The 23,444-nt window shown below is 42.5% G+C and overlaps 1 protein-coding gene across 5 annotated transcripts; it reads left to right on the top strand.

The window, feature by feature from the left end:
• Positions 1-365: 365 nt before the first annotated feature.
• Positions 366-22,368, top strand: ZNF410 (zinc finger protein 410). 5 transcript variants are annotated; one of them, XM_065686174.1, is made up of 10 exons: positions 366-1,523; positions 4,804-5,003; positions 13,994-14,129; positions 14,334-14,567; positions 14,860-15,051; positions 15,903-16,062; positions 16,966-17,147; positions 19,890-19,979; positions 21,053-21,178; positions 21,738-22,368. In XM_065686174.1, the coding sequence occupies exons 2-10, from the start codon at positions 4,971-4,973 to the stop codon at positions 21,920-21,922; spliced, it is 1,338 nt and encodes a 445-aa protein (XP_065542246.1). In that variant the 5' UTR covers positions 366-1,523; positions 4,804-4,970; the 3' UTR covers positions 21,923-22,368. The 5 variants fall into 5 exon arrangements, with proteins under 5 accessions (XP_065542246.1, XP_065542245.1, XP_065542248.1 ...); XM_065686173.1 differs by lacking the exon at positions 366-1,523 and adding an exon at positions 3,449-3,584; XM_065686176.1 differs by lacking the exon at positions 366-1,523 and adding an exon at positions 3,619-3,936.
• Positions 22,369-23,444: the final 1,076 nt, after the last annotated feature.

Here is a 23,444-nt window from a genome sequence, read left to right as displayed (position 1 = left end):
CCGCCCGGGGCGGCGGGGAGGGGCGCCAAGGGGGGAGAGGTGGGTCTGGACCGCCCGCCCGCGCGGCGCCGCGTAGGCCCTACCACCCAGCCCGGAGGGGGGTGGTTAATGAACACGCTTCCGGCACCGTCTTCTCTTACTGCAAGGCGACGAGAAACGCCGCGGCGGAGAGCGGAGGAGCTACCCCGCGGGAGGAATGGAACGTGCCACTGTTCGAATGGGAGGCGGAGCCGGCCCAACCGCCTCCGCGAGGGGGGGCGTTAGCCGTTAACTCTTCCGTGCCGGTGGCGGGGGGGCTGCTGCTTGGGGGCTGCGTCCCGCAGCGGAGCCAGCGAGTTTCCGACACCTCGCGGTGGAAGCGGCGTGCCTTCGTCCCAGCCCCGCAGCGTAACCCAGAACGGGGGGCTGAAGCGCAGCTCAGCGGCCGAGCGGAGCGAGGGTGTGTAGGTGCCCACCGGTACTGCGCCTTGAGGGGCTGCGGCCCGGGCCGGCGGCGCGGCTCCCCACAGTGGCTCCTCCGCCTCAGCGCAGTGCGGTGGGGTGCCCGGGGCGCGGATCCGCAGCCGTCGCTGGTCCCCGTGGGAGCGCTGTGCGCTGCCGGGGGCAGTGTGCGGGAGAGTGCTCTCTGGCCGCTCTTGCCCCGGGCGCCTGTGTAGAAGAGGACTTGGGTGGGAAGCGCATCGGGCGGCGCCGACGGGGCCCTCCTGTGGCCGCACGTACGCCTTTGAGCCAGCGAAATTACCTCAGCAGCATTCCAGCTGCCGCCACGGGAAACGCGCTGACTACGCAGGAAAAGCGAAGCGCAGCTGAGTCCGACACGTGACACAGCTGTATGCGCGCCTGGAAGGATACGTGAAGAAATGCGCCAGATTGTAGTTCCCTCAGTTTCCTAAAACTCTGCTCTGTAATGGCCGCGCCAGTGCCAGGTGTAGGTGTGTAACGATAACATCTCTTGTGCATGCAGGCTTTTGAGAGAATTTAAAAATCCGTCACATACTGATGCTGCAAAGGCTGAACATCGAAGCGAATGGCAGTTTCATATGTAAGTTTTACAATTCTAAAAACCTCATTGAAATAAAATTTAGTACTGCCGGTATCTCGGAACAATGTACATCACTATATAACAAAGTTATATCTGAGTGTACAAAAATGTACACATGAAAGAACAAAAGATGGGATAAGAGAAATAAAGCTCAGGCTCCTCTTTGCATTCAGAATAGGGTCCCATTGTGAACAGCCTTATCAACAACCAGATCTAAGCCATCCTCCATGTCTGGCCATTTTCTCCCCTCTCACAGCAGGGGTGGAACCCCAGTATTGTTTCTCTTTTCTTGAATCTGGTCTTGGAGGAACTGTGACTGAGTCTTCTATTTCTCCTTGATTACAGAGAATGATCCCAGAAGGGTAGATGTTATTGAGAAAGTGAGACCATAGGAAATTCCCAGCCAGACAGTTCTCCCTTCAGGGACCAATGCTGCTTCACACACCTGCGCAAGTGATTTGGATCTGCACAAACAACTCGGGTAAGCACTGTGCTACTCCTGTGCAGGTTCCCCTATCAGATTAGGGGAAATCCCCCAGGCAGTCAAGATGTAAGCTCTGAAGCAGTCAAACTTACCTGGCCTAGAAGGATACAAATGAAAGGAACTTGCATGCCTACATGTCTCCAAATTTTACTACTTACTCAACAATTCCACGTTGTTGAGCTGATGATGAGTAAAACGACTTTTGAGATTACCAAGTATCTTAATGTAACAGAATCAAGCTTTATGATTCATTGCCCTGGGATTACCAAATTGGCATAAAGAAAAAATGGGTTATAAAGTCAATAGTCCTGCATTTCTGGTTGCCTTTGTTGGGTTGTATCAGATCTGCAAATCTGCTGGGATCGTGGCTGTGATAATAAACACAGTGAAACAGTTTTTAACTGTGACGGTTGCATGGTCATTTACTCAGCTCCAGTTTATTGGGGTTATCTTCAGTTTTGTATGCTCAAATGAATAAAGTGACCTAATGATCACCACAACTACGGTCAAGTGGGCTGACATTATAAATGCCAGACTTGGTGAGGTTTCCTGACTCAAGCCATTTGCATGGGTGGTATGGCACTGAGGCAACCAGATCTCAGAGGCTGCAAATTCTGGGCCATGAATCACAGTTTTCCCTGCTTTGGACATAAGAAATGCGCTTTGGCTTGACTGTCAGTTGATTTCATGGTGCCAGCTTTTGTTAGTACTAATGCAGCGACTGCAAGTTGATGGGATAATACCTCAGAAAAGGATGAACATCTGATTTGCTTGCAGCCTGTAGGGAGTTCCTCGGTGGTTCCAGCAGGCAGCTGGTCAATGGCCTTTTTGCTGAAGCACCAGGCTCTCAGTATGACTACTACAGCTCACAGCCCTCTGTCAAGCTGCAGAGAGTTTTAAAGCTAAGGGGAGTAGCTGTGAATCTGTAAGCTGCAAATCAAAGTTGGCTGAAAGGCAGAGGAGCTATACCGCACATCCTGGAGGAAAGCACCGCAGAGCAGTTCGCAGGCAGGGGCTGACCTTCATTTCCTGGGAAGTGACCACAGGCTGTCACACAGTCCAGTGTGGCTTTTGTACCTGGGGACCCTGGGAACCTGGTTCTGCCAGCCTCAACTGCTCCTGTCCCATGACTTTCACATTGCTGGGACTCACTGCTCAGCGGTGCCAGCACCATCCCATGAGCAGCCATTCTGGCATGGAAGTCAGGAGTCACGCGTGGCTCCAGAGCTATGGACTAACCATAACCAAGTTAAAGTTTACTGGACCTGAAGGTCACTGGGTTCAGCAGCACACATCAAGACCAGACACTGCCAACCTTGCTGCTTCAAGAGCTCTGTCCTGCTAACTGTAGACACCAGGCTATGGCTGATGAACAAAAGCCAAAGCACAAGTTTTTTGAATTATTCAGTCCCTCCTTGGGTTTTACGCATGTTGTTAACCACGTTTCTGGAATTGCTGCCTTGTTCTGTGTCATTAGTGAGCTGCTGTGAGCTCGGGAGTTCTCTTGTCACGAGCTGCAAGAACAGATGCACTGAGTCTGAGCAAAGCAGAAACAGAAACCAAGTACTAGTAGGGAACTGGTGCTTCCCCATGAAGTGTAACAAGCATGTTGAAAAGAGGAGTTACGGGGTTGCAAGAAGACCAAAGGTTCCTCCATAATCTTCCCCTGTAAAAGACTTTGTGTATCAGAAGGTTATTCTAAGAGGAATCAGGCTGCAGGTGAGCACTGCAGCCCTGGGGCTATCCCTGCGGTACTGGGGAAAGCCCCGAACTTGCAGGGTAGAGTGAGCTAGCCCAAGGCACGCTCTCAGGGCGGAGGGGGGCAGGCTCCCGCACCGCACTACGGTTACACCCACAGCCGCTGCCCACGAAAGCACCACCGCGGCGGGACGGCCCCGAGGGAGGCGGCGCGGCCGGGCACGAGCAGCTGGCGCGGCCGGAAGTGGCGCTCAGCACAGCGCTCGCCATAGGGCCGGGGGAGGGGGAGCGCGCACACCCCCCGCGAGCCTTTGGCATTTCCGGCCGGGGCTCCGTCACATCCGGGCGGCTGAGATGCCGGTAAGGCGGGCCGGGAGAGGTGGGGGGTGGGCGCTCCTCTGGGGCTCGCCGCCCTCAGCCGGGCACGGGGCCGCAGCGGGCCGGGCGGCAGCGGTGGGCAGCCCGGGTTCCCCGCCCCCGGCAGCCCCGCCTCGTGGCCACGGACCGACCCCCGCCGTGCGGGAGGGCTGGCGCACCTGCCCGCGTGGGGGTGGGCCGCCGCCTCTGCCAGGCCTCGGCTCTCCAGCCTGCCCCGCGGCGTCAGGGTCGGGTTCCTACCGACGCCGGCCGGGCTACCGCCGTGCCCCCGGCAGAGGTGCGGGCAGCCGGGCCTGACAGCTCCGGCTGTCTACCTCGGGGCCGGCCCTCCCGGGTACGGGCTGGAGGAGGGCAACGGGTGAGCAGGCGGGAATATTCCCGAGCCCTGGCTTGGGGGCGCTGGCCTGGAGTACTCCGCTTTAGCTGTGTTCATTATCTTGCCCCTTCATGGCAGAAGGGGAGGCTCCTGTACGGAGTACCTTGTGCAGCACTGCTTAGTGTGAGGAGTGCTAGAGGGAGGTTTCTGGGTTCTTTTAGCTGATCCTTTATTCTCGTTATTTTTTAATATAGTCAATAGATCAATTGTGATGGAAGAGGGAAAGAACTGTACATAGCTCACTTTCTTCTCCCACCGCTAGTGTCCAAGCGCTTTCCCAGTAGGCAAAACCAGGTACCAGGTTGTTCTCATTTTAGGTTTTAGCCCAAATGAGAAACATTGTGTGGTTATTTGTGAAGTAACTTCTAACCTACCTGTGTTCATCAAGGTGTTTCACGATCAGAAATGTAGTGACAGGAAAAGCAGAGATTTTCTAGTGTCGGCTTGTTTGTATACACTTGCCTTTCATCTACAACTTGGACAATTCCACTGTTTTGCAGGCCGGGAATTCAGCTGCCTTGTCTCTTGCACACTGTATGTGATTTTCAGTTGATCCCATAAGTTTCCACAGCAAACAGTCCATTTTTCCATTAAAAATGTTATTGCGAATAAAACATGATAGATAGCCTTTGAAAATTGATTTCACAATGTTAGGATGTTATTTTGCCAACTCAATGACAATGCAAATGCAAGAATCAGGTAAAGGAGTTTTCCCAGTACTTCAGAGTATATTTTACAATTACATGCAGTGTCTTCTTCTTTTCACTTGGCTTTTGGTTTTTGGTTCCTATCTCTTTATTTTTCCTTTTTTTTTTTTTTTTTTAGGTTAAATTGAATATTTGTACAGCACAGCTTCTTGCAGAAGGACCACCACACTGTTTCACACACAGGAAAATATGAGAATAACCAGGGAGTATTGTTCTGTCTGAACTAAAAAACAAAATACTCTGTGCCTTGCTGAGGACAGCTGCAGGAATCGGACATTTGAATCAATGTTATCGGATGAGTTAGAATCCAAACCTGAGGTGAGCAATGATGAAGTGGGTTTAGTGCCCAGCAGCGTTTATGGGCAACATTTAGAAAAAGTTCAATGAGTATACTCAGTTTGCTGCTTACATATTAATTTTCAAAGTGTTTTCAGTGGCATCTCTAATGCTTCAATGTTTTGATCTGAATAGTGAAAGAGATTAAAGATTATTGCAGATTTCCCTTCCCCATTCCTCTTAAATTGTCAGCCAATATTCTTGCTTGTTCTCAGGTTACATTATTTTTTTCCCCACTATTACAATGTTAATTCTGATACAAGAATAAAATAAATTACTATATTGACTACTTCTTTCCCTCAAACCAGATTGACTTGACTTGTTTTGGGGAAGTCTGGATTGTTCTATAAGCATCAGCCAGTTCTGTTTTTTAAACTACTTGTGCTTCCATTAAGCAGTGGCAGAAGTGGCAGGGAACAGTACCCTGGGGAATCCTGGTTGCTTGGTGTGAGGCTGCTGGACCATTCCAGGTTCAGCCTGTAGCACAGCTGAGTATGGCTTGCAGTGATGTCTGCTTATGCATTCAAGTCATGGACAGCTGGCCACAAACCAATTAACACATACACACTTAAAGTACCTTTAAGATGTACATACAAACAGCATGAACAACACTAAAGTTTGTTAATGTAATATATTTATACCCTCATCACTGCAGTCATGCATACTCACATGCACAGATGTTTCTGGTCTCTGCCAGGCCTAAAGTCTTTCTTCTACCTGTGCCCCGACCCAGCGCTGGCTAAAAAGCCAATTTCTAGATGTAATCAGATTTTTCCAGGCTGTAGTTGCCTCTTCACACATCAGTCAACTAGAAGCTCACTAGCAGTGCGCTCACTTGTGGGTAGAATATTTAGGAATATGCTTAATAAGTAGGTAGAATGGACTGCAGTGATCAGATACAGCAGTGTACAGACCAGCAGCCAGGAAACATTACTGGAGTCTCCTCTCTCCCCACTACCCATGTTTTTTTTCTCCACATACCCACCTTAATTCATTTTTTGATCCTCCCTTTAAACATTGCATATTAAGTTGTATACATCCTGCAGTCCCTGTTACATCAGATAACAACTTTAGTCTTTCCTGTAAGACCCATTCAGATAACCCAAGACAGTTTTGTTTTCTTACCAAAGGTCTAGGTGAAACTTCAAGGTTTTGCTTCAGCGGTAGCCTGTTGATGAGTGTCTGAGGAGTTCTGGTCTTTGTTACTCGTACCTATAATTTGCTAGATACAACAGTCTACAGTTTGTTACATTCAACACAGTTGTATCAGTGTGTTCAGTTTATTACCTCTCCTGTTTCTTGCCTTTGTCTTTTAGGCTGAACAGCCATTAGCCAGTAATCTATGTATTTCTCTGCTTAAGACTGCAGAGGACTGTATCACTTTGTGTCCTTGTTTGTGTCAGCTTTACCTCTTCAGAAGTCTTAAGAGCTTAGCACTGAAGTGAAGTACCTTTTGGGGAAGTTTGCAAGTTGAAATTTAATTATTTTTATTAAGTCTTCTGTTTCTGTCCCTTTAAGTCCATATGCAATACAGCAGGTATCTTAAACTGGAACTCTAAAGTGAATAAAGATTACATACTCATCACAGCCCAGGTGATGTGTTATTTGTTTCTTAACAGAGCAGCCAAAGCCCAGTTAACACTATTCAGGAAAATATATGGCTGTGAGTTCATACTTGCACTGAGTGGCCTCAGCATGGGCTGCAAGGAGTTCCTTTCTCTTGCTTCATAAATTCTGTGAAATTTTCTCGCAGTTCTGAATGATCAGGTGGGGCACTTTGTTACTGCAGTCTACATGTGAGTGGGTGGATTCCCATAGATTAGTTCTGATAGCCAAAGGTCAGCGTAGTTGGCATGCTTGTTCCTTGAGTAGGAGCTGTAAATAGTGACTTGAGTGGAGTATTTGTTAATTATGCATGTTTACATAGTAGTCCTACTTCCTCACAGCAGAATTGCATTGCCTTCCCAGCAAGCCCAGAACAGAGTAGGCCACTCTTCACTAGGAACAGGCCTGATTCATGAAAGCTACAGTGGTTTCAGAGGGCATCCTTTCCACAGATGCTGTCTTCTAAGTTGCGCTCTTCAATCTTGGTCAAAGCTATTTTGTACTACAAGTTGCGATTCATTTGCATTGTGGATTACCAAATTATACACACCCTTTTTCTGGTTCTGATTGTGAAAGTTAACTGTTAAGTTTGCACTATTTTCTATTCCTTTAATGTGGAACTGGTAGATAACCTATTTTGCACCTTTCCCAAATAGCAGTTCAAGTATCTCTAAAAGTCAATCATTATTTTATAACCTCTGGTGAGCCATGGCACCATAATTCTTATAGATACTTATATCCCATACCATCTGAGGAAGGTATTATTAAGAGCTAACTGTATTTGTGTAACATCTAGATTAATATAAATAAAAGCACTATGGCTAGATTGCATAAGCTTCTTTGCAACTGGTTTTACACCTGAAGAAGCCACCTACATGCCAGTAAACGTTTAATACTTAAGTAGAGGAGAATCACCCTTTCATAGGAAGTTACAAAGTTGTTTGGAAACAGTTTGTAAGGACAGATGGATCTGCTTTTGCTCTTGGACTCCCTGCCCCCAAAGCTCTGTTACCAGCATTCTTCGGGGAACTGATAAGATCTGCATTTTTCATGCTTTAAGTCTTCAGGGTGATTTCTTACAATTGCAAATGTTTCCAGCGACTGCCACCACACTGGGACATTGCAGGGTGCTTTCAGCTGTTGGGGGTAGCTTTAGCACAACCTACAGCTCCAATCTATAAATTGAAAAGGGATGAAGGGAGAAATTTTAGCCTCTCCTTTGTCTCCTCATTAGCACCTCACAAGGAGGCTCTTGTTTGTATGGAGGAGAGACCCTGGCCCTCCACAGCCTTCAGCTCCTCCTTTCCCCTGAACTTCTCTCTTCTCTGCTAAATGCTTTTTTGACCTCTTTATTTTGTAGTGGTTTACGGGTTACATTTGGAACAGAAACAGTATCGATTAAAAACAGGGTCCCTCCTGCTCTGGGAGTCTAGTACAGCTCTCTCCCCAGCTGTCCGGTAAGAGGATAGATGTGAACGTTAGTGCTAGAGAACCTTCCTCCCCTGTCCCTCCCAGCCACCCCCACACCTCAAACAAAGCAGCTGCCTGGTACTTCCTGTTTTTTGAATAATGATGAAGGGGTTGTTACAGGACACAAACTTCGACCTGATCCATCCCAGATGGCCGTATTTCATTTGGTTCTGTAGTCCCTCTCCTTTTTCTTTTTTTTTTTATCTTAAGATTAAAAAACAAAAAACCCAAAACCAAACAAAAAAAAGCTCTCTAAGGCTCTCTAGGAGGGGTTCTCAGTTCTTTAATTTTTTTTCATAGTTTCCCTCTCCCCAGGTCAGGGACATTACCCAAGCTTCTTGGTAACACAAGCATTCTGCGCTGCTTCCAGTGATAGACCCCGGGATCATCCTGTCCAGCTATCACTTGTTGACAAGCAGGAATGACAATTATTTGTTCAGTGACAAGGGCTAACAAATATTGTACATTTTTAGTACATACAACTGTCTACATTACTACAGGATTTTCAGGGTTACATGGTCGTTCAGCAGGAAGAGTAAAAGCAGACCCCAAAAAAAGAAAAAAAACCCAACAGTTTCTTCATAGCAAGATGCAGCTGAACTTGTCCATTTTGTCCCTCTAAGGCTTATAGATTTTCTAACTCACATGTGGCCCATGAAGTTTGAATATCTAAGTCGAGGATGTCCTTTTGTAATTGATAGCAAAATTTATTCCAAGATAATCGATGTCTTGGCTGTTGAGTAAAGCCATCTCACACCCCTTTATTTCTTTTGTGTTCTGTTAATACTCTGTACATTTAGTTTCCCTAACTATTCCTGTTCAGGTGCCCCAAGATGTTCTATCTACTTTGTTAGAAATTTCAGCACTTCAGACATGTGTCCAGAAGGATTAGTCCCCTCGTTACATGGGGATTCCATAGTCACCATGCCAGGAGTACTTACAGCCCATCTGGATCCTGTTTGTAGTGTCAGTTATTACATGGTTCTGAGATATGACAAACTGTAGCATCCAGGAGATGTCTCCCCTCCTGGTCCTTAAGAGAAGAGACCGCTGGACTATTCCCAGGTTCACACAGAAGCGTGGCTGAATCTGAACTGCAAATAGTTGTCCATGCACACACAGATAGTACAGACATGTATGGCTGTAAGCACTAACATGTGGCAGAACAGTACTTTTACAGGCACCTAAAATCACAGGTGGCATTCACATTGAACAGTAAGACCACAAATGGCCTAATCCTGTTCCTACTCATCAGGTAACCAGGCTTGAAATTTGCTAGCCTATTGCATACATGCTGTCACTCAGCTGACATGCAGACTCGCAGTCATGCGTCTGTTCCATCTCTGCCAGACCTTGAGTCCTTCCAGTATCCATCTCCAGGCCCCGAGTTTTTCAGTCCAGCCTCTGGCCAGGATCTTTGTTTTCCAGATTATGGTTTCCTCCTGTTCACAGGCTAGTCCAACCTCAAGTTAATGAGATGAGCATACTTGAAACTATTTAGGATCAAACAGGATTTGAGAAGATAGGATAGACCACAGTGATGAGGCAGAGGAGTGACATACTGACCTGCAGCCTGCTAATGTGGTCAGTCCACATTACCCCCACCCCTTCCTGTTCCCCATGGTTGTTCCTTCCCTATCCACCTTGATCCCTCCCTTTCCCAGGCTTTGATCCTTTTCCTAAATATCCCTAACTTTTCAAAGTTAGCCTCCTCTTAAGACATCTTAATAAGTTTAACTTAGTCCCAGAATTTCTCCCATATCCCGTAATTTTGCTCTTGCCTACGAGATTGTGTTCTGGTAACCCACCATAGTAATGTTTCCATTTCTTACAAAGTTTCTGGTTGAATTTCTTCAAGGCCACTCAAGCAATTCCTGTAATTGCCCATCCATCAGTGTCCCAGTGTCTTTGTTACTCTCTCTTACCTACAGTTTGTTAGTTTGTGTATCTGCACATTTAATTTATCACCTCTCCTGTTCCTAGTCTGTTTTATGTTTAATAACCAACTAGCAGATGCTCTAGTTTCCTATTTGCTTTCATCTGCAAAATCAAATTAAAAGAAACTAAAGAAAACATGAAGCAGTGTTTGTAATGATTTTTCCCCCTGTATTCCAGTTGCTGTAGTTGTCGTATGTATTAAATAATTTTGAACAGGAAGGAAGGTTTATGTAAGTACATAGCTGTCATGAATTGTTTGATGTAGAGTTGGTGATTGGTTTGCTTTAGTTTATGGGAAGGGTGGGGGGTTTTGTTCCAAATTTTAGTAATGAGCATGATTCATGTCATTCTGTTTACTTCTGAGTCTTTTGCCCTGTTTTAATTCTTTGTACTAGCGTCTTACTACTTTACAAACAAAATGTAAAGGATCTCCTTTATTCTGAGCGTCTGTTTCTGGCTGATGCGTTTTGCTTTTCCTTAGTGACTTGCTGTTGCTGTCTGGAAGTGGAGGAAAGGCTTTCATCTAGGATTTTCTGTATAAATCCAAAACAGTCCATAAAACAAGTGTTTTATGGTGGAGTAGGCAGCAGTAGGGATCATGAACAGCTTTTAAATGAAAGACAATGCAGTAATTTAGAACCATCTTGCTGCTCACATATTTTAGTTCCAACTTCTTTCTTTTGGTTGTCTCACTTTGTTGTTTCTTACTGCCTCTGTTCTCTTATTACACCTCTTTCTCCAATTTTTTAATCTTAAATTAGACTGCATGGCCCTGCGGGAGAGACTTATTGCCTATGGATTTTTTTTCCAACATAAAAATGGTTCCCTCTTCTGACTGGGGTCTCAGGATAAACTTACAGTATACATAACAGGAAAAACACTGAACTTCCAAGCTGCAAGTTGACTTGTGGCATATTGCCATCTGAATGACTTAAAGATATGATTTTTACCTTCATAATCATCAGACAGGCTGCTTCTAAAGGAGGGTGAGATGGGAGCCAAGAATGATCCAAGCCAAGATGGTGTCCTCATAGAGCAGGTCAGGCAGAGACTAGTGCTGGAGACAGGATCCATCCACTGTCCTGGATGAAGCAAAGTGATGAACCAGATCCAGGGTCTATCCAGAGAGCCCATTCAGAAGTAGCCGGAGATGGAACTGGAGACACTGATGTGATAAGAGTCCCAGATCCATGCAGGAAACAGGTCTTGAGACATATAAACCTACAGCTGAGGAAGGGACTAGAGAATATAGTTCGAGCTTAAACTGAGCCCCTGAGCAGGAGAAACCACTCTGGGCAATTAAGGCTTCAGGGCTTTCACAGCAGTTAACTCTTTGAGGTAAAACTGTTTGAGGAAGCATAAGTATTTCCACTGTTTTCATGAGACGAAATAAGTGTAGAGAAATTAAAGCCCAAACTATTAAGTTTTCCTTGCACTTTCTTTGATTTAATGAACTTTGTCCTCATGTGGAAGAGACTCAAAAGGCTGGTATCTGCTAAAGAAATAATTTGGAACTGAGTGCCAGTAGTTCTGCAAATTAAATATTAAGACAATCACAACATAAAAAATAAGAATAAAAGTGACTGTTGAGTTTTAATCACAAATGTACTATGGGCATATCATGCTTTTATACTGTGTTTCTTTTGACACCGATGAACCATCTCAGTGCAAAGACAACTCTGTCTGAGCTTTGTGTGAATGCATGCTAAAATGGTCACAGTGAAGGCAGTAGCTTTTGAATAATTATATTGCAGTTTCCTTCTAAATGCCAGAAATAAAGGAAGTCTGTTGCATTCAGTTGTTTGCTAGAGAGCAGCAGAATGCGGGATCTTTATGTCAAGGAGTTTCCTAGAGATAAGGAATAGTGACTTGAGGATTACGTTTTTGGTGTGTTATTATTTTCCATATTTTTTTCATCTGCAGGTTTTTGGGTTGTTTTGTTTTTTGTTTTTTTTCAAAATATTTTGAGAATATGAGTATAGGGGTTAGTCTGTCTGACAGAGCTTAAAGACAAATAAATAGATTCTATATATGGGTTTTGAGGGGTGCTTTCTCTGAAATGTGGAATATTTGTGTGGGTCTGTGACAACTGACCCCTTTCAGTCTTTCTGGTCTCTGGAAGGTTAATTCCATTCAAAGGTTTGTTAATAAACCTTGTAGAGTCCATAAAGAATGAATGCAGTCCGTTGCAAAAGTTAGGCTGTATTATCTCGTAACACCATGCAGCACTTCTTTTATTAAATCAGAGTATTTTGTAGGGAGTGCTGTGGCACTGGAAGTAGAAACCAGAGGCTTGTTTCTGTGTCTGTGCCATGAAGGTAAAGAGTCCAGCATTATATCCAGTAGTCTGACAAAAGCTTGAGATGCTGTCAAGGGGACAAAATGAATAAACAAGCACATGCTTTGCTGCTCTGAACTTGATTAAATATGGGAAGACTTTCAGGGGTGAGGAAAGGCATTTCTGTGACTTGCAGTTCCTTTTCAAATGTCGAGTTCCTTTTTTTGTATCTCAAGATTTTAAGGAGTTAGCCAGAAGTAATTTTTGCCTTGCCAGAGCTGATGTTAAGGATAGCAGATCTGCTGGACTGAATGACTTGGGCATCTTTCACCCTCCTGGGCCAATCAAGATGAGAGCTGCTCCCTATTTCTGATCTTAGATCCAGCCATTAGTGAGGTTTAGTACAATTTTCAAATACATACACGTGCACTGTACAGATGGCACCAAACAGGTTAAAAAAGGTAGGACACTTAGAGCTTTACCCACATAAACACAGCACAAAGTGCCTGATTCTGTTCCCTAGGGTTTCTGCCTAGAGAAAACCTTAATGGGTTTCTCCAGGATATGTCCAATGCTTGCCAACTAGTCTGGCTTGGAGTTCATTAGCATATGACACACACACACACGATCACACAGGAAATAGTTAGGAATGCAGTTTAATAAGAAGGCAGGATGGACTGCGATGGTTAGGCTGTGCCAGACTGAACTGACCAACTTCCTTCTTATATGTAATGGACTGCTTTTATCCTCCCCTCTCCATTTTCGTGTGTTTGTTCTGCCCTGATCCACCTTGATCCCTTCCTTTTCCTGCCATTGGCGTTTCCTTCAAACAATGCATGTTAACTCATGTACAATCCTGCAAATCTCTGGTTCAGTCCTGAAGTTCTCCCCAGGGAATGCATCCCAGTCCCATAACCCTTCATGCAGTAGTGTCCCTTAGTTTGCATAGTGTTCTGGAGATGTTTTCTTCTGTTGAATCTGCTTAGTGGGTGGGTTTCACACTAGGGACAACGGCTTTAATTGCCTGTCTTTGTTGGTTTTAGGAGTTATTGATTTGGATGGTTAAGGTTGTCTGTGTTCTCCCCCTTGTCATCCTAGCCTTGTTCCTCTGATCATTATCTGCCTGTTTTGAATACTCGTTAGCTACACTCGTTGCAACCAGTCTTTTGTTTGCTTTTTTTTTTTGTTGTTTAAAAACTGTCAACTTTCTTTCAGCTAAGTATTTAAAGACAGTGATTTTAAAATGCACCCATACCAAAGGTTGAGCATAAAAAACATTTAATTGGAAGGCTAGAGCATAGTAAAGTATTAAGTGGTAAAAAATCAGGTAAAAATGAATATATACCTTAAAACATGGCATGTATTGGTAATATTGTCTTGGTAGGAGATTAGTTAAAAAGGAATATAACCTTAGTAGCCTTCAGAGTAGTCTGCAGTGATCCAGAACTGTTTATTGTATGTTAAGGAAATGAGAATTCTGTGGGTGCTTCAGAGGTGACAAATAATTCCTTTTTTGTCATTAATGTAAATTGATAAGCTTCCGTTTACTTTGATGTGTATTCATGCGATTATATGCAGTGTCTCCTACAAGGCAGCAGGGGGTAATGGAGACTGGGTTTGATACCTTTTTAAATGCTTTGTGCTGCTCTTGACCTAACCTTCAGTATGGGTTTTTTTTCAGCTTCTGGTTCAGTTTGTTCAGAATACTTCTATTCCACTGGGGCAAGGGCTGGTGGAATCGGAGCCAAAAGACATCACCTGTCTTTCTCTCCTTCCTGTTACTGAGACCTCAGAATGCAACAGACTCATGTTGCCAGGTAAAATCTATGTGGCAGATCTTTGTGAGCATGCCCTTCATACAGCTGTCTTTACTGTGCCTCTGTGGCCCACTGCCTCTAGCTGATAAGGCATCCAGGGATGGAGGAACAAGTTCAGAAGGGTGACTGAAACTTTCAGGTTTTTGTCTTTTAGTCATAGTGTATTTATACTTTAATTTACTGTGGTTTCACTTTTTTCACTAGATGATGAAAGAGATCTCACTTCTCCAAGTCACACTAATTCTTCCAAAGATGTTTCTTCATCTGCTGTCTTGAGAAGTCTCCAGGTAAATGTGGGCCCTGATGGAGAAGAAACAAGGGCACAGAATGTACAGAAACCACCTGAACTTCTGTCAACTTCAGAGACTTCCACTTTATTGCAAGACCTCCAGCCTAGTGACAGCACTTCATTTATTCTTCTTAACCTAACAAGAGCAGGTAATTCTCCTTCTGTTTGTCATCTGACTGGGTATGTCTCAGACAGCAGAATGCAGGAGATACAACTCTGTCCCTGCTGCTTATGAAGGGGAAAGATAATGAAATTTGCTGGGCATTATTGGATATTTCAGGAGCATTTAATCATCAACAGCTTTCTACAATATAGAGGTCAGTAAAGACTTTTTCGGTGCAGCTATTGCAACCATGCCATGAACACTAACTTCTGGGAAGCAAAAGATATTTCTCTCTGTTACATTATCTTTCTGTTTCATGAAGCTGTCTTCTTTTCTAGGGCTGGGGTCTCCAGCAGAGCACTTGGTGTTTGTTCAAGATGAAGCAGAAGATTCTGGGAATGACTTTCTTTCTCACGATAGTACAGACAGCAATACCCCATGGTTCCTACGAGTGCAAGAATTGGCCCATGACAGTTTAATTGCTGCCACTCGGGCACAGCTCGCTAAGAATGCCAAAGCAAGCAATAATGGTAGGAAATCCCCTGATTCTGTCTCACAAGTTGAATGTTCCATACAAGACCAAGTTTCAGCTTATTTCTTCCTCTCTTTCACTCTGTCTTGCTTTTAATCTGTTCTGACATCTTCAGACCATCAGTCACAAATTCGTATAGAACAACCATGTATTTCTTTTTTGCAATATAAATAGGCTGCTCAGTTTTCCTCAGGGAATGAACTTCAGTGGAGCCAGCAGTTCCATTGTAGTCTGCCTGTTCTCCAGTGCATCTAAGGAGTATCTTCTTTCTGACTGCAGCTGCTCGTATTTCAGCTTCCATTTTCACTTTCAAGTGTCTATTTTTAATGCATACTGCAATTTATACTTGCTTCTTCGCTCCACTGGGTGTGGAGATCAGTCTTCTGGAGAACTGTATTTAGTCACATACTTTGTGAGTTAATTCTTTCAATAAATAATTGCAAACGCAATTTTTGGTTTTTTGGGGTTTTTTTTTTAGCTAAGGTGTTTTTAAAAGGGCTATTCTGGCTACTACTTATAATTGGTTGGTAGATACTGATACAGAGACCATTTTTACAATTTTTAATGCATTGGCTCTCTATTCTTGCAATAAGCCTCATCTGGTAGCAGCTGATCTGATACAGATAGCTTGTTGGGAACAGTTTATGGGCCTCATAAGGTTTGGAAACCTGTGTCTGATCCCTATTATGGGCTAGGCAGCAGTATGTAGGATGTGGTAAACAGTTAGTAGCAAAGTACACACCTGCTTTGCAGTTCTGTATCATGTATGATGCTGGTTTTATCTATTAAAATTGCAACAGTATAGGAATCTGTCTCTTTTTTCAGATTTTGGTGGTCTTTTTCTTCCAGGTGAAAATATTCATCTTTGCTCAGGAGATGGGCAGCCAAAAGACTCCAACCCCATTCCTCATTTATCTCGCATGGAAAGGAAGCTGAAGTGCACAGTTGAGGGCTGCGATCGGACATTTGTGTGGCCAGCTCATTTCAAGTATCATCTGAAAACACACCGGTGAGCAGAGTAAAGCTGTATGTTGTCATGACATTGAAAAACTCTGCTCTGTATTTGGGATAGCCTTAGTTTTCGATATTGAGAAGCTCTGAAAACCTGGTATTACTCTTAGAAATACTAGGCCTGTTGCTTGCTTTACTTGCATAAATATGTCGTTTATGTTAAAACACTTTAATTAGATTTAGATTTTTGCAGGCCTTTGTTAGTGTTTGGTTTAGAATATTTGTATTTTAACAGGTGCTCAATAAAGAGCATCACTGTCACTTCTGTGGTATAGTGAATGTTTGAACTTGTAGGATGCTGTCATATTTTTATATATCCTTGAGCAAAGTTGCTTGCTCTAACAAATGACCCTAATCTTTTTTAGCTAAGAAATTGGCAGTCTCTAAGTTAAGTAGCAGACGAGAAGCTTAAAAACTGGGAAGGACTCCAATAGACATGATCTCATCATCTTGTGCTAAGACAGGGCCAGCAGTAATTGCATATGTTATTTGTATGCATACAGTAATTTTTGATCCTCCAGTGACTGAAATTCCACAATGTTCCTATATAATTTGTTACACCACTTTACTAAGTCATTCTGGGTTGGGAATAGGTAAGGTAATGCAATGAAAAGATACCTGAACAGATTCTTCCAGTGAACCACCCATACTGTAGTTCTTTAGGGCTAATTCAACCCAAACTATTGTATGACTCTATGATTGTAATTTAGTCACTCACTTTGGTTGAGTCTTTCTGGTTTATGATATAATTAGTTTTAGTTTAAATGTTTCTTCTTTTTATTTAATTAAAAATAAATAAATTTTTATTTATTTCACTTCACTTTAATTAAAAAAAGTCAAGTGTTCATGAAAAATACATTGCAGTCACTGGTAATGAAACAGCCATTTTGTTGCTTTCCAGGAATGACCGCTCCTTCACCTGCCCAGCAGAAGGCTGTGGAAAAAGTTTCTACGTCTTGCAGAGGCTGAAGGTGCACATGAGGACTCACAATGGTGAAAAACCCTTTGTATGCACAGAGCTGGGCTGTGGGAAACAGTTCACAACAGCTGGAAATCTGAAGAACCACCTCCGAATTCACACTGGTGTGTTTTAGACCTCACCTGTTTGTGGTCCGCAGAGGTGGGGTCTTTACTGAGGAATAAACCCCACTTCCTCCTCCATGCTTATTCGCTTTTGAGAATATTATGTTGTTTATCTCTGCCCTTTATTAGTGTCCCTTTTCTATCAATTCACACCAGTCTATAGGTCAAACGAATCCAATGCTTACCCCTTTTACTATCCTGTATGGTTTCACATAGGTTTCATCCTTCAAATAGTATACGATGATGTTGTACTCTGCTCAGACCATTCTCTGAAGATTGCTTTCTCCCTCGAGTTCTTTGATCAAGGGAGGGGTGTGTATTGTTCTGGGGAGAAGCTAGGCTGTTCCCAAGGGAAGAGGTCATAAGCATAACTGCTGTAATTGTTTTTTATAAAGAAGCTATTTTAAATTCCTGAAAGGCACAGTAGCTTAGATACTTCTCCAGTGTTGTGTCCGGGTGGACACAGTTGTAGCTGTACTGCTATCTGGCTGAATCTGACTAGCTTATGTTAACTGTGCTGCCTGTAGAATGACCACATTTGGGAGACTTAGGGAAATGAGCAATACAGTGGAATGAGTAGCAAAAGTATAGTAGCAAAGTGTAGTAGGAAAAGGCAATATCTAGAAAACAGCATTTTGGCATTCAGACTGCTCTGTGCTAGTGTTAATACGAGATGTTGCCATATGCTGGAGCCTTTGTACTCTCAACTCATGCTTAGCTTTTTATGTTAAATAAAACAAACCTCTCTATTTCACAGTGCTGTATTTTATACATGGTTTGCTTATGTTGTCTCCTCTGGAGAATTTGATTCTTCCTTGTCAATATTTTTAGAAGTCAGTGTACCAGCTGAAGTCTTCACAACTGCATAAAGTGCTTTAGGTGGTATTATCCTAGAAAGTCGTTTGAGAGGCACACAGGTTACTGCTGGATTGATCACCAGTTTAATAGTTAGAGAAGTTGATTGGTAGTAAATATTCTGGTGGGTTTGTTTGCTTGGGGTTTCTTAAGCCTTTAGGTTATCACAGCACTTAAATGGCCCACTGCAAGCCTCTCAGAATATTGTTAGAGATTCCTTGATGGCCAGGGAGGTAGCACTGCATTACAGTTGGTTAACGTTTCAAAATAACCTTGACAACTGTAAGAGCACAAGGCCTGTCTAGTAAAATGAAATTGCAGCTCATGTGGGCCGCCAGCAGCTGTTTATGCCTTCTGCCTTACTTAAACACTGCCGTATGGTGTGTAGTTTGTAGATACACAGGGAAGAAGGTTGCTATTTTAAAGAATTTGCAGTCTAGCTCGAACACATGGTTTGGGGGCAGATGTTGGGATGTAGTTAAAAATTATATATACCAATAATAAAATTTTGAATGTGTAGTAACAGCAGCCATAGTTTTTACAGTTTTCTTTTGCACTTTAAGCTCCCAGCCAAGGTGCATATGAAGTGAACAGGCCCAACTGACACATGCAAATCCTCTATGATAGAGTATTCTCCACCCAACAGTCGTAACTTCTAGAGAAGTAAATAATAACTTTCTGAACTGCAAATTGGTCGTGTGCAGTTAAGAGTTTGACCAGACCAAAGGTGTTATAAAACTGCAGGTATAAATATATCTAGGGTTTCTTATGGATGGAACTGTGTGCTGCTCTTTTTGTCAATGGTAGTTTTTCTTCTTTCTTTCCAAGTTTTAAATATTCCTAGCAAGCCAGAAAGTACAATCAGTGTTTGAGAATCTGCTATGTATTTCAGCCTTGTAACACCAATCGGAACATGCTGTGTTGATCCTTTTTGTTCAGATCTGTTGAGTGCTACAGTAGATAAGCTGAGAAATTAACTGTAGGGAGAGAACTTATAAAGGCAAAATCACAGTAGAAACATCTTTAAAAACAAGTTTGCTCTGAAAGAATTATGTATGTGTTAGACAATAAAATAGCTAAAATGGCTTGCTTAATCTCTGGTGGATTTGCTGTTACTGTGATATCGTTGTCTAGTTAGACTTGAAATCATAGTGTTAAACATGGTATAAATTAAGTTCTTTAGTGGGATGTTGCAGGCAAAAGTTACCTTTAGTTTTATTTAAGGCTTTATTAAAAGGGTGTTTAGAACAGATTAATCATATTGTATTGCATTAATGTAGTCACCTCCCAATTTATCATCATTTTGACAAATACAAAAGTAGCTGCAGGGATATATAGAAATAACAAATTTCAACCTATGAGAACAAATTGTGCCTTGAATTACTGTTCTTCCACACATAAATATGACTGACACATCTCTCACAGGATTTTGGCAAGTTCAGTCTGATCTGAAGTAAAATATAGAGTCTCATATGAAGGGAAATATAGTTAATGGGATTTTTGGCATGGAGACGCAGAAAGGGAACAGGATCCTGGGAGTGTGTGAAGCAGAGAACTGGTTGTTAAGAACTTCATCTAGAAGATATATAATACTCCTGGTACTTTTATGTTAATCTTTTGGTATTTATATATTTATTGGAAGATCTGTTTAGGAGCAATGGACCCTAACTTCACTTTCAGTGAATGATGATCTGAGAATATTTCCGAAAGAATGTCAGTGTTTCTTCTTGAAAGCTGACAAAGAGAATGCTTTAAAAGCTTTAGGAAGCATATGTGTAAATCCCATTGAACTTTGTTGCATGTAAGGCCAAAAGGGGGAATGGGGTAGAGATCTCCAGGCTATTCTGTTGTGATCCCAAAATCTAAGAACATACTTTTCTCTTGTAGGGGAAAAACCTTTTCTGTGTGAGGCACAGGGATGTGGTCGCTCCTTTGCCGAATACTCCAGCCTTCGGAAACATTTGGTTGTCCACTCAGGTAAGAGTCCTCATCTGACATTTTGTGACCTACCTGAGAAAAGCTCTTTATTGTACAACTTTGATTTGATTTCCTTAAGAAAAATCCCCTGGTTTCTGCTGTACTTCTGGTCATAGTGTTTCATGACTTGCTTTGTGGTGGCTATAGCCTGTACATATTGCCTTTAATCTTTCCAATTCTTTCTGTTCCTAAATTGTATGTTTCTAAATACAAATATTTTTTATTGTTTCTAAAGTGTTGTGAAGTTGGTTATCTGCTTCATAGCTGTAATTTTCTCATTTAAAAGAGAGAATCTAGCACCTGTTTATATTAATCAAAGCCATTCGAATCTGAAATCTCTCATGAGTGGGTTTCTGCCATAGGTAGGGGTTTTCCATTGTTTTTTAATACTACATACTTGTAATTGGACAGAGTATCAGATGGAAATGTATTTCACAAATGTTTCAAAGCTTCTGCCTTCTGTTTTGATTGATCTATCTTAAATATCATCAGCACATGATGAATACAGCATGTTTAGGAAAAGGGAGGTTTTACTGGGGTGGTAACTTTTGGGACTACCCCAGTTCTCCATGCTTTTTCTTTCCTGTCTCCTTGGCTTCCATGCTATTGAGATCACACATATGGACATCATACTTGTATTGTGAAAATGACAGACTGCTCTGTAAAATGGAAGTCCTTTCACAGTGACAAGTCATCATCCAGTCTCTGCACAGTAATGTAACTGCAATTTATTGTGTGATGGCAGGATAGAGATTCCTTGCCACTGCTTCCTTTCTTTTGGCCATTTTATTCTAGGTATGGGACATCAAATATTTCCATGTCACTGAATGAGAGATTCCAAATAGCTTCTTCCCTCTCATAAATCAGACTTGAAGACTGTCTTCAGACTTAGTTTTTCCAACAGCTGGGCAATACTGGTATCTAAAAGTCTTCTCTTCTAGAAGCTTATTGCTCTCCAGGAAAGAGGAATTTTTATTTTTTTTCCAAAGCAGAATTATTGGCTTCTTGGTTGCGAAGGTCTTTATGGCAATTTTGGTAATTCTTGGGCTATTTTTTCCCCCTTCCCTTCCAAGGAGTGAAGCCCCATCAATGCCAAATTTGTGGGAAGACGTTTTCCCAGAGTGGTAGCAGAAATGTGCATATGAGGAAACACCACTCCCGAATTGGAACAGCTGGCAGCAGGGAGCGAGAACAGCCAGGTAAGGAAGGGAGAGGACTCTGTGTGTGGGGAAGTGCAGGAAAGAATTAGTGGATGGTCCAAGAGAAGGGAAGATGTTTGTCCTGAAAATAAGAGACCACAAGCCAATAAGGAGTAAATGACTGTCTTGGAGATGAGGATAGATTTGCTCACCTCCCCTTTTCTAGGGTAGAAGACAATGGTATATTTCTGTACTGTGGTCAAGGGGCAGATAGGTTTTTATTGTTTTCAAAATTGACAGGAATCTAGTATCTTTTTTTCACATGGAATTTGTGCCCATTGTTACAACATTCTTGTTTAAGCAGTCTGTTTTTCTATGCAATGTGAATTATTTAAAGAGAAAGGCAAGCCTGCATGAGATTCCACCATAGTAAGGCTCAAAACAGTAAATATAGGAGTTACCATCCATTGGAGTGCCAGATGCCCAAAGAATAGGAACAGATAAAATAAGTGTCTAGGGAAGAAGTCTGTGTGACTTGAAGGGGAGCAGGGATTGTATCTTATACTGCAGTATCATTACGTGATGAAAATTTTGGTTTACTGTTTTTTTTTTCCACAAGAGTCACTGATGGGCAGCAGTTTGCTGGAAGAATCTACAGTGCATAGTAAGAGTCTCATCTCCATGAACTCTCAGCCCAGCCTTAGTGTTGAGTCTCTGCATCTGCCAGATACCGAGTCTATTATTGGAGTAGAGGAGGGTGAGACCAGCTGCTCTTTTTTCCGCCCTCTTATATGTGGTGACTGAAGTGATCATATAATTCCTCCTAGAGGCTCACCATGTTGCAGTGGAGGAGTGAACATTGCTTTAACTGTGCACAGTGGGTGGGTAGATGGAGAATGAATTATAAAACTGGAATTGGAGAAGACCTACTGGACCAAGTTTCTCTCTTGCAGAGCTTAAAAGGTGAAGTCTGCTGCTTAGGTGTCATATAGTCCATGTCATGGAACACCATTTCAAAACTGCTTATGCAGTCCATTCTGCTAAAGCCTAAAGTGTTTGTTTTGCTGGAGCACCTGGGTGCCCCAGTTAAGGACCAGGACCTCGTTGTGCTAGGCACTGTACAAACATTCAGTATCTTGAGCAACAGGCCTGCCTTCCATCCTTTACCTTCAAAGACTATATTCTAATACATCTCACTGTCAGAAGCTGACTTACTATCTGAAATAAATGTACTACTTGGTATCATTTAATTACATTTGCTGTGTCCTTTTCCTACCTTCCCCAGTCACTTCTCCCTCCAAAATTTTTTTGGTATATCAAGCTCTTTAAATGAGTCTACCATGTAGATGTTTTGAGTTTTTAACTTGAAGACTTTCTGTAGAATTGGCATTATTAAGAATGCAGAGTTTTGCTAAGATACTATATGTCTATAACAGCTCCTGGGTGAAGTGAATGTTTTGAGTTTATATTGCTCCCTAGCTGAATATAAAGGTAGTGCTGCTTTTGATAAAGGTACTGCGGTTTGGAGGTTCCTGCAGAAGCTGCAGCAGGTACCTGTGACTTAGGATCCAATATGGTTTGGCTACCATCTCATCAGCTGATGGGAGATGCTCCAGTGAGAAGTCTTCTTTATTACAGTATTAGGTTATCTGAACAGGCAGTAATTTGTTTAAAAATTACAAAATAATTTCCTAAAATGCAAAAATTCAGAGCAAAAGTTGAAAATCTTTATTCTTATACCTTTTTTTGAGATATACTAAGAGATTATAAATCTCTCATAGGATTACATAAATGTAATCCCTACTTTAAGAACAACACTTGGTTTAGCAAGAAAGGTGCTAGTGAGTTTCAGTTACTTAATTTGATGCTTTTACTGTCATCACTATTTCAGCAGTTTCTGTTTAGGGACCAGTACTTGGATTCATCTGTTGGATATCTTTATCTTGGATTTATCAGACTTGGATTTATCTGTTACTGTACTCATGCGTGTCAGCTTACTATTTGTTAAAAGGATACGGCATAATATCATATATTAATTTAAAGTCAAGCCTTTGTTCTTCCTTTCTTAAGGTTTTCCTTTACACTTCATGTACTTGGAAGTTTCATTTTCCAGGATCATCAAGTATTATGGAAATCAGCCACCAATTTCTGAATACCGCTTAAAATACATGTACTCAGATTTCACTCCCACTGCTTCAGATATACCCATACAAGCTCAATGGGCTTTAGACCACGGAGACTTGGGACATGCAAGAAATCTTTCCTTCCTCTTTCAACATGACAAGGCATGGTGACAATGATTACATCACTGTGCTTTTCCAGGGGA

The sequence above is a fragment of the Lathamus discolor genome, chromosome 6 (assembly GCF_037157495.1).
Source record: "Lathamus discolor isolate bLatDis1 chromosome 6, bLatDis1.hap1, whole genome shotgun sequence".
In the NCBI taxonomy this organism is placed as follows: Eukaryota; Metazoa; Chordata; class Aves; order Psittaciformes; family Psittacidae; genus Lathamus; species Lathamus discolor.
The sequence above is the reverse complement of the archived record's forward strand: the minus strand, read 5'-3'. Positions and strand labels throughout refer to the sequence as shown.

Excerpts from the sequence above, each read along its gene's own strand:
- ZNF410 (XM_065686174.1), top strand. The coding sequence starts at position 4,971 with ATGTTATCGGATGAGTTAGAATCCAAACCTGAG. Across the intron at positions 5,004-13,993 it reads AGTTAGAATCCAAACCTGAG|CTTCTGGTTCAGTTTGTTCA; the intron begins GTGAGCAATGAT and ends GTTTTTTTTCAG. Across the intron at positions 15,052-15,902 it reads TGCCAAAGCAAGCAATAATG|GTGAAAATATTCATCTTTGC; the intron begins GTAGGAAATCCC and ends TTTTTCTTCCAG.